Source organism: Pecten maximus, chromosome 12 (genome assembly GCF_902652985.1).
Source record: "Pecten maximus chromosome 12, xPecMax1.1, whole genome shotgun sequence".
Lineage (NCBI taxonomy): Eukaryota > Metazoa > Mollusca > Bivalvia > Pectinida > Pectinidae > Pecten > Pecten maximus.
In genome coordinates this window covers 8,105,401-8,121,473 of record NC_047026.1, presented here as the reverse complement: position 1 = coordinate 8,121,473, position 16,073 = coordinate 8,105,401, and the positions used below count along the sequence as shown (strand labels likewise).

Sequence of the window (16,073 nt, the reverse complement as noted above, 5' to 3'; positions counted from 1 at the left end):
ATCTGCATTGTGATGAATATCTGCTAGCATGGTCATCATTTGATGTCAATTTATTTGTTGTAATAAGACTGTGGTGAGTAAACAACTCTGATATATTAAAACCTACCCAACTATCTAAAATGCTTTATAATCCTAAAAATCTACCATTTTTGCAAGAAAGACAATACAGGGTAGATAAGAAAAATGATAGGTACATATTAAAAATGCAAAATAATATAACATTATAGTACGTTTGTTGATTTGTAGTTAATCATCCCAAATCTGTTATTGACAGACCATAGGGCTGGATTTTACTTTGGATAAAATAAAAAACGAAAAAAAAAAACAAGATTTCTTTTGTATTTGTATATAATTCACTCTAATACAGATGAATATTGATATTGTTTGAAGAACGCTAGATATTGATCAATTAAGTCATTGACGCTATTCCGTACTTACAAGATAAATGTATGTGTAATTCCTTATTTGGGTAATCACTTATTGTGTAAATGATTTAAATTGATCACCACTTATTTACACCTTATTCAAATATACATAAGATTTGGACCATTGTGACAGCACAATATCAATTTTCTAAGTATGAAAGTAATAACATAACAGTTAATCTCCAATCCAACGATTATATGTTTTTTGTTGTTGTTGTTGTTGTTGTTTGTTTAAGGAATTAAGTGATGGCCGATTGGTATTTTCGTTTTGTTTTGTTTTTAAGCTACAGTTTTATTTAACAAAATCATTTCGCATCAATCGGACTTATAGTATGAATGTTTGTGTCCAATTCGACTTTAATGTGTTATTGAAGGAAGTAAACGACTGTTGACTTGCGGACTTAGAAGTCCGTGGTTGGTCCAACATGATTTATATCTGTCTACGGAAGATTTTCAATGTAGTTATTTTACAATATTGAACAGAAAACACTTTGTATAGTAACAAAGGAAAACATATACACTATATGTAGTACAAATGTAGGCCCTGCGGGACAAAATCTGAATACCCACTATTTACTTTGCGTATTTACAATAATATAAGTCCTCTTTCGAAGTTGGATATTTACATACGAGATCAAATTTTCACAGTTACCTCGGACAACCTACAGTAGTCAAGGAAGACAATACGGCATAGAATGTATTCTCTGTCTGAATAACATTCCCACACTCTGTCCGTAGTAAATGTATTTTTATAAATGCCTTACAGAATACATGTACTAGTAACGTATTTTATATCGTCGAAATCTGCGACAGTAGAATTGGCACTGCTTAAATATATTTCCCTTTCAACGTTCTCCGAGTTCACCCATAGACGATGTGGCATCTTAAAATAGTAACCAAGACTGTATTCATCAGATATACCCGGTAGAACTTGAAATGAAGGACACTACATGCTCTTCATCATCAGCCACTTACCCCAATTTTAATAACATAACCAGCAGGGTCGTTCACTACTAAGATCTATGATAAGTTCACTACTAAGATCTATGATATGTTTACTACTAAGATCTATGATAAGTTCACTACTAAGATCTATGATATGTTTACTACTAAGATCTATGATAAGTTCACTACTAAGATCTATGATAAGTTCACTACTAAGATCTATGATAAGTTCACTACTAAGATCTATGATAAGTTCACTACTAAGATCTATGATAAGTTCACTACTAAGATCTATGATATGTTTACTACTAAGATCTATGATAAGTTCACTACTAAGATCTATGATAAGTTTACTACTAAGATCTATGATATGTTTACTACTAAGATCTATGATAAGTTCACTACTAAGATCTATGATAAGTTCACTACTAAGATCTATGATAAGTTCACTACTAAGATCTATGATAAGTTCACTACTAAGATCTATGATATGTTTACTACTAAGATCTATGATAAGTTCACTACTAAGATCTATGATAAGTTCACTACTAAGATCTATGATAAGTTTACTACTAAGATCTATGATAAGTTCACTACTAAGATCTATGATAAGTTCACTACTAAGATCTATGATAAGTTCACTACTAAGATCTATGATAAGTTTACTACTAAGATCTATGATAAGTTCACTACTAAGATCTATGATAAGTTTACTACTAAGATCTATGATAAGTTTACTACTAAGATCTATGATAAGTTTACTACTAAGATCTATGATAAGATTACTACTAAGATCTATAAGTTTACTACTATGATCTATGATAAGCGTAATGAGTTTAATTCACCATTCACAATTTTCCATTTCTGGATAACAACATCCCTGTTTCCCTTACCTACGGTATCTGCATGTCCGAGTTGACTCGATATTCAATTATTGTTACCATTATCACAATTTTCCTGTCAGATTTCGTTTGCTAATGGTAAATATAACAACAATAGTTATTGAGACATACAGGCTAATGAAGACCATATGAAAGTTTAATGGTCGACAGCAGGATCTTATTTGGAAATAATTATTATCTTTCGGGGTTTTTTTTGTTCATATGCCTTGTAGTTCAGTTATCATCCTAGTTTACCTTTTGAATATCTAACTTACCCCGGATCAGAATTAGATTTGTAGGGCGGGTGTTGTCGATAAACTGAAGACGCTTACCACCCCGTTACGCCTGGTCTTATTTCTTTGTATTTTTTTTCAATGGTCTTAATGCAAATCTTTGTTTGTATTTCGCCCAGATCGATTTTGAGTTAGAGCTACTGTTTGGTTATTTTAATATTCTCTTAACATTACATGTATTTCTGTTTGAACATGATCTATTTCATTGCCCTGTCATTGTTTCTATGAAGTCATTCTTTTTCAGTTTTTTTCATTTATTCCTAATAAGAATTGGACTTCTAGACATATTTCATTGCATTATGCACATTTTGATTTCCTGACTGTCCTTTTGTTCACATTCAGAAATCACTGACGAGTTCTAGAACGAAAAACAGATATAGCTTATTGCTTTCTTCCTTGGTCGGATAATAACCGGTATTTAAATGTGCAATAATCAAGTCTTTAGAACATTTATTTACAATACCCGGACCTTAATTGAGCTTTAGTGAACTGTAGTATCAATATACTATATATATTAGCGAAGTGATTTAAACAGAGAGAAAAATGGTTTGGTCCTCTTGAAATGTTCTGAAGTGAATATCAAAGAATTCTTAATATAGACATTATTCTATCGTGAGGGGAAAACCCACATTGGCATATTGGTCACACAGGAATACACCTCGTGCTATTGTTCAGACTAACAATTGTAAGCGCAGTTGATTTAGCAATCCTCTATACACGTTTATAAAACCTCTATCGATGTCCATTAAACGTCTCACAAAACACTCGAGTGTACACACATACCAAGCCTATGTTATGGTTTTGTGTACATAGATACAACGGGAGGCCCAATTAGGGGAATTTCTACTGTTATAACTTCAAACACCTGTTCACCGGGTTGTTATTTACCCAAATTATCACTGAAAAATTCCTCCTACCTGCTACAGTGACATATAGACATCACATTAAATAAGTTGGCGGAGTTTGGGTAAATTTTCAAAATTTAAACCCCAATTAAGGCCTCCCTAAAAAACCGTAAGTTATACTTCAGATTTGTGTTTTACCTGAACCATCAGGGGACTGGAGAAACTGTTATCATGTGGCTACGAAAAGCAGTGTTAACAATTTTACTTGGTATTCTACAATTCATAGGTAAGTAAAACATGCCATTATACTTTTGTTCATCTTTAATGAAGTTGAAATTATCTGCTATTCACTGGAGCGAGACCGGTACGGCCAGGTGTGTGAATGCAGTATATTTGTGTATTAACCAATATGGAGTAAATTGAGCAGTTCCCTGGCCTTTCAATAAAGTGTATTGTATAGGGTATGATTTTAAAAATAAATCGTTCAACGTTTTGCAGACTACGACTCTAGAGAAAACATATTCCACATGTTATATCGGTACAGCTCCCTTTAACGAATGATTGGTTGAGGTTGAAGTAGTGAAGAATTATTAAGTAGACTACCAGTTTAAATAGACATATTAATTCAATAATGTACATGTATTATATCAGTGTATGTACCCACACGGCTGGTAAAATGCATCATAACAAGAGACAATACCGTATGTGTGATATCTGGTTATTTCATTCTGTAAGAAACCACCAAAAACGAAATCATAATTCCAACTTTATATCGGCATAACGAGAAAAAAAAGTAACAAAAAATATAGATTTTCTCGCAGATCTTCGAAAAAGTACAATAAAACGGCCAGGTGTGTAGGAGGAGTGAGCGTCCTCATCGCCGACACCCGCCATGTCAATCTGGGTCACATTCTCAAGATAAAAAATATCTGCTTTAACAAGTTCCCGAAAAAAATCTTTAAACAATTAATTAATACAAAAAGTACTGATATTTGTTTATAAACACAACGTACTATCGGCTTAATATAAATAAATTCCCCTTATCCATACGTAGTTCGTGTGTTTTAATTATCCAATGTCCTTATTTAAATAAAAAATACAAGATTGATATAAAATCGATAATGATGTTAGATCAGTACTTACAAATCTTTACTGACCTCTTCTAATAGACTTAAAAGACTAGCTAAGCAGGATAGTTACATTTCAACAGAGAACTTCAAATCTGGATGGTGTAAGAATTTAACATACAGATAATAAATTTGTATCATGATTAGGAGCCAAATTATAAAACAACTATCAAAGAAACATTTAATTAGATATTTTGTTAAAGCATTCCTATTTTTTTCTTAAAAGCTTGCCATAATGTGATGTTAAGCCTAAATCCCTTAAGATACCTTTAGATTTATTAATGCAAACAAATTTCATTATTTCTTTGATTAAAATGTTTACAAATACAGCACGGCGAGTGGCAAATAAGAGGAAGACGCTTACGTTTTCGGAGCACATGGTCCTGTTCACTTTGTACTTCTTCTTTGTTGAAATAAAAATATCTATAAAACTTTCAGCATTTAACTATCAGAGATTTTTACACAGAAACGTTATGTAGGAATAGGGTCTGTAAGTCTTGCCATTTAAGTCTTAAGATTCTGCGAGATAATTCTACTTCCGAGTACTTTGCCATAACGTTAACATGGGAAAACTGAAAATCGCAATAATTTGAAAAATAGCAACTGTATCAAAAACACAAAATTGCCAGTTGATAAAGTATTCGAGACTCATTTTGAAAATGTGTATTTCGTTGACTTTCATATGTTAACGACAATTTTTCTTCTGTGAGACTACTAACATAAACTGTGTTTGGTACCCGGAAATAAGCGTCACTCAAGACGAGACTTACAGACCCTATACTATGTTGCTTACTGTTTGATTTCAGATTTGAGTTATGGGAGGTATAGTTACAGAAGTTATAGGAGTTATAGAAGTTATCGGAGTTATAGCAGTTACACGCGATACTATAACTACTACTACCAGACAGCCTACTACTCAGCTACTGGGGGCGGATCGAGCGGTGATTCCGGAATGTAAGTAATGATACAAATGTAAAGGATACCAGTCTTATGATTCAATATCTATTTCATATAGGAATTGGATAAACAAAATTGTAATATAATATTATAATATTTTAATTATATGATAATATATATTATATGATAGCTGAGAAATTTAAACTCTTTCTTCTCTAAATCATCTGTGTATTTTCCCAGGCAAATTAAAACCGAAGTAAAGTTAAAAGAAGTAACTGTCTAGAAATGGACAGTCTACTTGGAAACCAGCATCCTAGTTCAAGAAGTTTGCATATCGTAGACAATTTACTACCCCTACATATGTTTTAAAGATTCACTACTAGAACGCCATAGCTGCCTTATGTGGTAACTTGTATTATATGATTATTCGCTTCATTATATGCAGTGATTATTTCATTATATGAAGTGATGGTTTCATTATATGAAGTGATTATTTCATTATATGAAGTGATGGTTTCATTACATGAAGTGATTATTTCATTATATGAAGTGATGGTTTCATTATATGAAGTGATGGTTTCATTATATGAAGTGATTGTTTCATTATATGAAGTGATGGTTTCATTATATGAAGTGATGGTTTCATTATATGAAGTGATTGTTTCATTATATGGAGTGATTATTTCATTATATGAAGTGATGGTTTCATTATATGAAGTGATTGTTTCATTATATGAAGTGATTATTTCATTATATGAAGTGATGGGTTCATTATATAAAGTGATTCTTTCATTATATGAAGTGATTGTTTCATTATATGAAGTGATGGCTTCATTATATGAAGTGATGGTTTCATTATATGAAGTGATTATTTCATTATATGAAATGATTGTTTCATTATATGAAGTGATTGTTTCATTATATGAAGTGATGGTTTCATTATATAAAGTGATCGTTTCATTATATGAAGTGATTGTTTCATTATATGGAGTGGTCGTTTCATTATATGAAGTGATTGTTTCATTATATGAAGTGATTATTTCATTATATGAAGTGATTGTTTCATTATATAAAGTGATCGTTTCATTATATGAAGTGATTGTTTCATTATATGAAGTGATTGTTTCATTATATGGAGTGGTCGTTTCGTTATATGAAGTGATTGTTTCATTATATGGAGTGGTCGTTTCGTTATATGAAGTGATCGTTTCATTATATGAAGTGATCGTTTCATTATATGGAGTGGTCGTTTCGTTATATGAAGTGATCGTTTCATTATATGAAGTGATTGTTTCATTATATGAAGTGATCGTTTCATTATATGGAGTGGTCGTTTCGTTATGATGACCAAATATCTTTATGACTACACTTTTAAATTTATAATACAGAAATAAAACCGGTAGAAATATCCGGACGCTTTTAATTCCGTAAATCTTTTTGTAAATAATTACACACACACACCGTCTTTTTCTTTAAAAAATACATGGAAATTAAACCTTTTTTAATTGTAATTTTTGGACTTAATAAGTCCGTTAAGTGAATCTAAATGAAACAAGAGGTCCATAGGGCCTGTATCGCTCACCTGGTTGGATTTGACCCAATGTCAAATAATGTTCATGTTCAATTTGCTTTATTTGTAAATCTCAAACAATGCTATATATAGTTATAGTGTGGGGATCCCAACTGCTTTAAAGAAATAATAAAGTCCAGACTCTCTAAGGTCTGAAAGATCTCAAGAATTGTTTTTAGAACATACATTCATCACTTTATGACTAGTAGAGATTTAGATGAATTACGTTTATTTCCCCTAGGGGGCCACGCCCCTTTGGAACCTCGGGGTCAGAGCCACCATTTATGCAAAATCTGTTCCCCTTCCCCGAAGGATGCTTCTGACCAAATTGGGTTCAAATCCATTCATAACTTTATGACTAGTATCGATTTATAGGAATTGTCTCAATTTCCCCTATTGGGCCCGCCCCTCCGGCCCCTAGAGGGTCAGAGTCCCCATTTATGCAAAATCTGATCCCCTTCCACTAAGGATGTTTCTGAGCAAATTAGGTAAAAATCCAATAAGACCTTTTTGACTAGTAGCGATTTGAAACAAATGTTGACGGACGGACGACGGAAGGACGATGGACGACGGACGCCGCGCCATGACATAAGCTCACCGGACCTTCGGTCCAGGTGAGCTAAAAATGTGCAAGAAATGTGAGTGTGTTAAGGGGGATAACTCGCAAAGATGCTTGAAACAGTGATGCTGTGGGTACACGTGTACGTGACCTATATTCCTTGTTGGTTCCCTAGGTAAGTGTCATTTAAAGACTGTTTTGTTAAGGTATTCCAGCTATGATTGGGATATTTACAATAACAATTTTGTAATCATTTTGCATAGTCAGAACACGTGTTAAGGTGAAATATATTGAGTTAAAGTTAAGCTAGATCGAGTGAGGAGCAAGGCGGCCTACCCGCGCTACCCGAGAGGTAAGTTGGGCCTAAGTTTCTAGTTTAACACTTTCCAAGAACACTTTATACTTTTATTTGCTAAAATAGTTGTTTACTAATGCCGATATGGTTTGCCGCATAGTATGACGGGTACACAGTTACTATTAATATATCTTATTCATAAATTTACCTCTATGTTTTATACACTATTAATATGCCAAACTGCATAAAACATCATATTTTCATTAGTAAACAACTATTTTAGCAAATAAAAGTATAAAGTGTTCTTGGAAAGTGTTAAACTAGAAACTTAGGCCCAACTTACCTCTCGGGTAGCGCGGGTAGGCCGCCTTGCTCCTCACTCGATCTAGCTTAACTTTAACTCAATATATTTCACCTTAACACGTGTTCTGACTATGCAAAATGATTACAAAATTGACATTGCGTGTAAATATCCCAATCATATCTGGAATACCTTAACAAAACAGTATTTAAAAGACACTTACCTAGGGAACCAACGAGGAATATAGGTCACGTACACGTGTACCCACAGCATCACTGTTTCAAGCATCTTTGCGGGTTATCCCCCTTAACACGCTCACATTTCTTGCACATTTTTTCATTTAGATTCACTTTACGGACTTATTAAGTCCAAAAATTACAATTAAAAAAGGTTTTATTTCCAAGTATGTTTTAAAGAAAAAGAAGGTATGTGTGTGCAATTCTTTACAAAAAGATTAACGGAATTAAAAGCGTCCGGATATTTTTACCGGTTTTATTTCTGTATTATAAATCTGAAAGTGTAGTCATAAAGATATTTGGTCATCATAACGAAACGACCACTCCATATAATGAAACGATCACTTCATATAATGAAATAATCACTTCATATAATGAAACCATCACTTCATATAATGAAATGATCACTTCATATAATGAAACGATCACTTCATATAATGAAACGATCACTTCATATAATGAAACGATCACTTTATATAATGAAACCATCACTGCATATAATGAAATAATCACTCCATATAATGAAATAATCACTTCATATAATGAAACCATCACTTCATATAATGAAGCAATCACTTCATATAATGAAATAATCACTTCATATAATGAAACCATCCCTTCATATCATGAACCCATCACTTTATATAATGAAACCATCACTTCATATAATGAAATAATCACTTCATATAATGAAACCATCACTTCATATAACGAAACGATCACTTCATGTAATTAAACCATCACTTCATATAATGAAACCATCACTTCATATAATGAAATAATCACTGCATATAACGAAACGAATACATCATATAATACAAGTTACCACATAAGGCAGCTATGGCGTTCCACTACCCTAGAATCTGTTTTAAGGATTCACTCCCCCATAATCTATTTTAAGGACTCACTACCCAAGAATCTGTTTTAAGGATTCACTACCCCAGAATCTGTTTGAAGGATTCACTACCCCAAAATCTAATTTAAAGATTCACTTCCCTATAATCTGTTTTAAAGCTTCGCTTCTCCATAATGTGTTTAAAAGATTCACTACCCCAGAATCTGTTGTATGGGGATTTCCCTACAGGATCGTAGCCATTTGATCCATGTGATGGATTTTTTTGTGCTTTGCTAACACAATGTCTACTTCTTATTGCCCCTTCAGGATCGCCATCATTTTGTCTATGTGATGACATTTTTTTATACTTTGCTAGCACAGTATCTGTTTATCATCGTCCTTACAGGATCGTCGCCGTATTATCCATGTGATGCTATTTCCTGTACTTTGATAATACAATAAATGTCTGTTTCTCATTGCATCTACAGGACCGCCGCCATTGTAGGAGGAGTCATCGGAGGATTGATTTTGATTGCATTAATCTTTTTCGTCGTCTATCTTCGATGTAAATACGTCTCATCTAATCGTCGTACCTCCCCTGGGGTCGTCATCTCTGAACAGCCTGTAGTTATTAAAAAACGAGGTATGGAGAACTTTAAACTTTCTGTCGAGATTTGTTTAGCAAATAATCTTACCTTGCATGTCACGTTTGCAATTCAAATAGAACATTCAACGTAATTGACAATGGTGATTAGTTTATGCAATTACAATTAATATAACAACTATTTAACCTGATTCTCTGTATCAACTTTTGTTTAGGACTGTTTGGTGTTACCACATTTTATGCTTTAACAGATGGTCATAAAGGGACAATTTAGTCAAACATGTTTTTTTTTATAATTCAAGCAGAATCGAAAAAATATTTCTTTAGACAAAAAAAAATCGCAGTCAATATTTATCGGCTACATGTCGAAGTGTGCAGAGACGGATTGCTCATTTACATTTTAACTGTTGGCTATACGATTAATACCCTTTTACAATTGATTAAACAATGCATGGAAACATAAGCTTGAATCAACATACAGTCGAGGATAGTTCATACTGAGTCTAGATGTACAATTTCAAGACAGCTCTTTTAACACGATAGAAAATATAAACAAACTTGACTTAATTGTCTCTTTAACTATTGTCAATATAATCAGGAGCGATAAATTCTAGGATGGTTCCACTTGGGAGAGGCGCAGCATGGGATTTAATTATCCAAGTTTGAGTTGTTTTGACTTGATCGAAAAAGGTCTTTATATGTAATCAATAATCTATTTATTTCAGAGCCAAAAAGCAAACCAGATAAAGTCATTGTTCCACGAAAGAAAAAGATAGGACCACCTCCTCCAGAGCCTCCACATGGGCCGCCGCCAGGACCCCCGCATGACATGCCACCACCAAGTGCGCCCCCTGCCTACGACGCTGTTTATCCTCCACCAGCAGGAGGCGTGGTTAAAAGTGCCTACCCTCCACCATCCCAAGGCGAAGAAGTGCCATCTGCTTTTATCTATAAACCACCGTTTTAGTAGGTTTTAAAGTATGCTAATCATGTATACAACATTCGATAACTGTATACTTCAGTTATTCAATTGATCAAATGTTCAGTGTCTTGTAAAAAAATATTTGAAGCAGACATTTTATATCTTCTACAAGATCATGAAATGGATCATGCGTTTCTATTTTACTTTATCTTTGATGTATACATAGATTTTCTCATACATTGAATGTTTTTTATAGTATCAACCAAAGTGAAATTAACAGAGTATAAATACATATTTATCAATAGAATATAACAAGATTCATAATTATCAAAATGAGATACCAAAATGTGATACCGAAATGTGATACCAAAATGTGATATCAAAATGTGATACCAAAATGTGATATCAACATGTTATACCAAAATGTGATACCAAAATGTGATACCAAAATGTACCTTTATACAATTATATACAGTATTATTCTACCTTTCATTTTCACCTTTCCGTGTATAATACTATTATGGCATTGTTTGCCACATAAAAATCTATTTTTGGAAGATACACAGCCTGATATTACATGTTATTTATCATGTGAGTCGTGCCTAAGCATACACTAGTCTACGGGTCTTCCTGTCTACAGACTAGATTTTGTTACAGAAATTGTCTTATTTTTCCTACGGACTAGAGGCTATTACATAATTGTCTTTCTGCCTACAGGTTAGAATTTGTTACAGAAATCGTTTTATTTTCCCTACGGACTAGAGGCTGTTACATAATTGGTTTTGTTTTATTCCTACGGACTAGAGGATGTTACAGAATTGGTTTTGTTATATTCCTACGGTTAAGAGGCTGTTACAGAATTGTCTTTCTGCCTACAGACTAGATTTTGTTACAGAAAATTGTTTTATTTTTTTCTGTGGAATAGAGGCTGTTACAGAATTGGAATTTTTCCCCTATAGACAAGAGGTTGTTACAGAATTGGTTTTATTTTTTTCCTGCGGACTAGAGGCTGTTAAATAATTGTCTTTCTGCCTACAAACTAGATTTTGTTGCAGAAATTATTTGATTTTTCTGTGGAATAGAGGCTGTTACAGAATTTGGTTTTGGTTTTCCTACGGACTAGAGGCTGTTACAGAATACAGTGTATATATTTTCAGTAGCATGCGGGAATATTGTCTCTGTAGGCTTAAGATTGTGACAAATATGTATAACTGTTTTCTCATAAAATGCAACAGTCGGTGAGGCTAGAAAAATTACACAATGCTATAATTTGCAGTCATCAGAGATTTCATCTAACAATTGTTTTTGTATATTTAAGATTTTATATATAGTACATGTATATTAAATAGTCTGTGTTCTTTTAATCATTACATGCTTTTTGTAGAAACTGCACTACCTCTATATGTTTCTCAATTATATATCATAAGTACGCCGTGCTTGGTTTAAATGAGACTCTACATGTATATGTACTCGAACAGGATTCAGACTTCTCTAAAATTCATCGTCGGATATACTCACGGTTGACTGCACAAGGCGACACTTATCACGAGTAGTGTAGCTGTGATAGAAGTTATATGACACAACCAATATGATATTTAGGAGTATGACGTTTCGATGACTACACTGTCAACTTCATCAGACTAACGACCAATGTGCAAATCAGGATGCAAGAACTAGCTACGACACATCATCTATCGGCAAAACGGGCAGAAGATTTGGTGACCAACTTAACTAACACTAGAAAGACGTGGAATCCCAAAAGACAAACAATTCACCAGATTAGAAAGAAAACGATCTCAGTCCCAGCTCAACAAATCTACACTTACAGACCATTCTATGCACAAAAACCACCTAATTGACTTGAGGAATTCAAAAATTGTTGAAAGGGAAAACAACCTGTCAAGGCGGCTGATCAGGGAGGCCATCTGGATCCGCCGCAGCGGTCCAGTACTAAACAGGGGCGAGGGGGCGACACACTCTCGCACATCTATGACCAAGTGTTAAACAAAGCGTAGTCAATTCGACATCATACCATCTCGTACACTTGTCTGATTCTATTTCCTTTTTACCACCTCGTCACACTATTTTCGAATTTGGTGTCAATAAGATCATTATTAAGACGAAACATCCTTCAGGGTAGACCGAATCTTTTACTATCTCGGACACTACATTAGACAGTGCTAGTTCGTTCATTGGTCATCAGTCTGATGAAGGTGACAGTGTAGTCATCAAAACGTCACACTCTTAAATATGATATTGATTGTGTCATATGGCTTCTATCATATTTACTTTACCGCCCTGAAGAAAATGTTCCAGAATAAGTGTTTTGTATCGTAAGGTAATCAACGGTGGGTACCGACGATCCTAAAATGCTGCTCTGCCTGATCTGATAGTGCAAATCAGTGTAAAGTGTCGATTGCAAAACTGTATATAGCAATGTCTGGTTTTGCTGAAGGTAGATCGATCGTTACGTCACTTTACGATAAAATAATATCAGAAGCATAACCAGAATTAAATATATGTACATTATGTTCAGTGCTATCATTTGTATATTATATACGACTGCTGTTGTAGATAGATAATAAAGTGCTGGTTTATTCCATTTCCTATGTCTGTGATAAATGAATATTTTATTGTATATTTGACTTTAAAGCCACATACTCCCCAACATCCTACAATTCTAGTTACACACGTGTATTAATGGCAATCCAAGATGCTCATTCACGCTCTCCTAACATTATAATGACCACTGGCCTGGACGCTTGACCAGGGGAGTCCTTGAGACATCAGTGTATAAAAATAACTGTTTCTGATTCACGATAGTCTGTTAGGTATGTTTTTTTTCAGGAGTATGTGGCTTTAATCAATGTGGATCTAGAATACTGCATTGAAGATTTTGTATGGTTGAATGTCCTCAAGTCTCAGACCCGAATACCTGTTTTAGTACCAATTACCTCCGCTAGGTGGTGCTTGTTGTATGTTTGAAGCGACGCTAAGTGAAGTAATACGAATGTTGATATACAGTATATTGATTCATAATTACATATGCTTATGTTTCTTAGATAACTTCTTACATTGATTAGATGATTACAAAAAAATAGACACATTTTTGTAGCTCTATTAAAAAAATGAATTTGAGCGTACACGTACATGCGTGTGAGTTTATCAAATATGAGTGAACAAGAGAGTGAACTTCGTGTAGTTCAGTAGTATATTCACTCAGATCCACATATCTTTGTTAAAAGGGTACTATCTATCAATACAATACTCTATTGTTTAAAAATGTTTATATTTGTCCAGGGGAAAAAAATGTGTGTGAAGCCAAGGTAACCTTCATTTCCCGAGATTTTTGAAATATGTTAGTTTACTATATATTTTATCGATTTAAAAGAAGTCTAATAAATAATAGCGATATCTAGTTTAGACTTTATTTTATTTATTTCAAGCATAATGATACATTGTACAATATTAAACTGGGAAATAGGAACACGTGTCAAAGACACTTATGTAAACCTATCACCATTACTAAACAGAAACGTATAACTTCAGTACATGATGACACCATTCATCCATATCTTTTATATTATTTCATGATTATATGCGATACATATTTTATGATATTTCTTGGAACATTCAAAAATATAAACATGATTTTCATATTGTTTAAAAAAAAAAAAAAACAAAAAAAAAACGAAAAAGATGACTTTATTGTGTAGGTGCATCGTCACTTCTATATTTCAACGATTGGTTATTTCTATTTTAATTTTCTCTCCTTTATTTCCCTCTTTGGACCCCCCTGTATCTGCTGATAAGTTCAAATATCTAAGAAGATATTCACGTGTGTCTTTTATTTTTTTTAGAAATTATCTAAAACAATTAAAGATGAATATAGTATTTTGACGCGCTACTTGGGAATAAATGCTAACCTGGCTTGCCACAGTTATGTGCATGTGTATTATTATACATATTCCTTTTTTATTTGTTCGTGTATGTTGCAAACATTACAAAAATAAATTATTACAAGGATGTTATTTTTTATGTGTTTCTTTGTGGTGACATCACATGTAACACGAGTCTGATCTTTATATATTATACTTAATCAAAACACACATTTCTCCTCACAGTTTGTTCTTGTGTTTTCAGCACGTGCTACCTATCTCAAAAAGATGTTGTCCACCAGGAGTTTTACGATTACACACGAACACTCACCGTAAAGTCGTGTCTTTAAGAAATATGATCGTGAATAGTTCACAAGAATATATTTATATAGTCGTATGTCGGGAATGGGAGGGGGGAAGGGGGGGGGGGGGACAATAAGAATATAGATTTGCAAAATAAAAATGGGGACAATAAGAATATAGATTTGCAAAATAAAAATGGAGATTCAAGTTTCATGATAAATGATAAAGTAGAACGATATTAAGACCAGGTGTTCCGGAAAAAGTGTCTCCTGCTACATCGACGGATCTCGCCATACAAATATAGGTATTGATACAATCCGGAATAAGTGACAATCTCCGATGACAATTAGGATGGTGACAATTGAGCCAGTTGATGTATCGACGGTCATCAAACATGTATGATAACAGAAAATATAATGTTTCCAAATAAGATCATGATGTGGACCACAGCGTGTGACAAAATCCTACACAAACAATCACAGTATAAAACACTAGGACATGATAAGTTTTACACTTGAATGGAGCACAGACCGGCGTCTTCATACCATGCACCTAAAAAGTTAATGGCTTTGAAATCATGCCATTCTAAGTTTAACATTGAATTATAATTTTAATGGGAACCGACCGTGTTCTCCATAATCCGCAAAAAGATGGAGTACAATATATGATTATATATGTCATCAATTTCTTGCATTCTCTCGCAAGATTTCAGACGTGTTTGTTCTAATATTTTGTTTTGTTTTCTTTTTGTTGTTGTTTTTGTTGTTGTCTTGTTTGTTTGTTAATTTTTTTTATCAAAAATGACCCAACTACAGAATGGGAAGCGGCCACTGGCACCTGCGGTGTGTTAGACATGTTAGACTGACACGCCACTATAGCTAGGGCATGGTTACGGTTTTTTCCCCAATGCAAATGATGAGTTTTGAGTTTGCTAAAATAAGTCTATTTTTTGCCTTAACAAAGTTTTAATTGTAATTAAATACAATACATGAAAGGGAAAAGCTCTAAAATTTCAACTATTGTACTTGTAAGACCGTAAATCAAGATTCAAATCACTTAAAAAATAAAAATGTCAACATTTAATGTCGATTTCGCAAAAGTATTCCTCGAAAGTAAAATATCCCGGCACTTATTGTAGCTTTACAGAGATTTGAAAA

The 16,073-nt window shown here is 33.5% G+C and overlaps 2 protein-coding genes across 2 annotated transcripts; one reads left to right on the top strand and one right to left on the bottom strand.

The window, feature by feature from the left end:
* Window positions 1-1,407: 1,407 nt before the first annotated feature.
* On the bottom strand, window positions 1,408-2,496 carry LOC117339760. Its single transcript, XM_033901475.1, has 2 exons — window positions 2,478-2,496; window positions 1,408-2,186 (listed from the first exon to the last, which is right to left on the bottom strand). The coding sequence occupies exons 1-2, from the start codon at window positions 2,494-2,496 to the stop codon at window positions 1,408-1,410; spliced, it is 798 nt and encodes a 265-aa protein (XP_033757366.1).
* Window positions 2,497-3,542: 1,046 nt separating this feature from the next.
* LOC117339155 (proline-rich protein 2-like) lies at window positions 3,543-14,766 on the top strand. The gene is made up of 4 exons (XM_033900579.1): window positions 3,543-3,675; window positions 5,323-5,470; window positions 9,698-9,852; window positions 10,539-14,766. The coding sequence occupies exons 1-4, from the start codon at window positions 3,621-3,623 to the stop codon at window positions 10,778-10,780; spliced, it is 600 nt and encodes a 199-aa protein (XP_033756470.1). The 5' UTR covers window positions 3,543-3,620; the 3' UTR covers window positions 10,781-14,766.
* The last annotated feature ends 1,307 nt before the right edge of the window (window positions 14,767-16,073 follow it).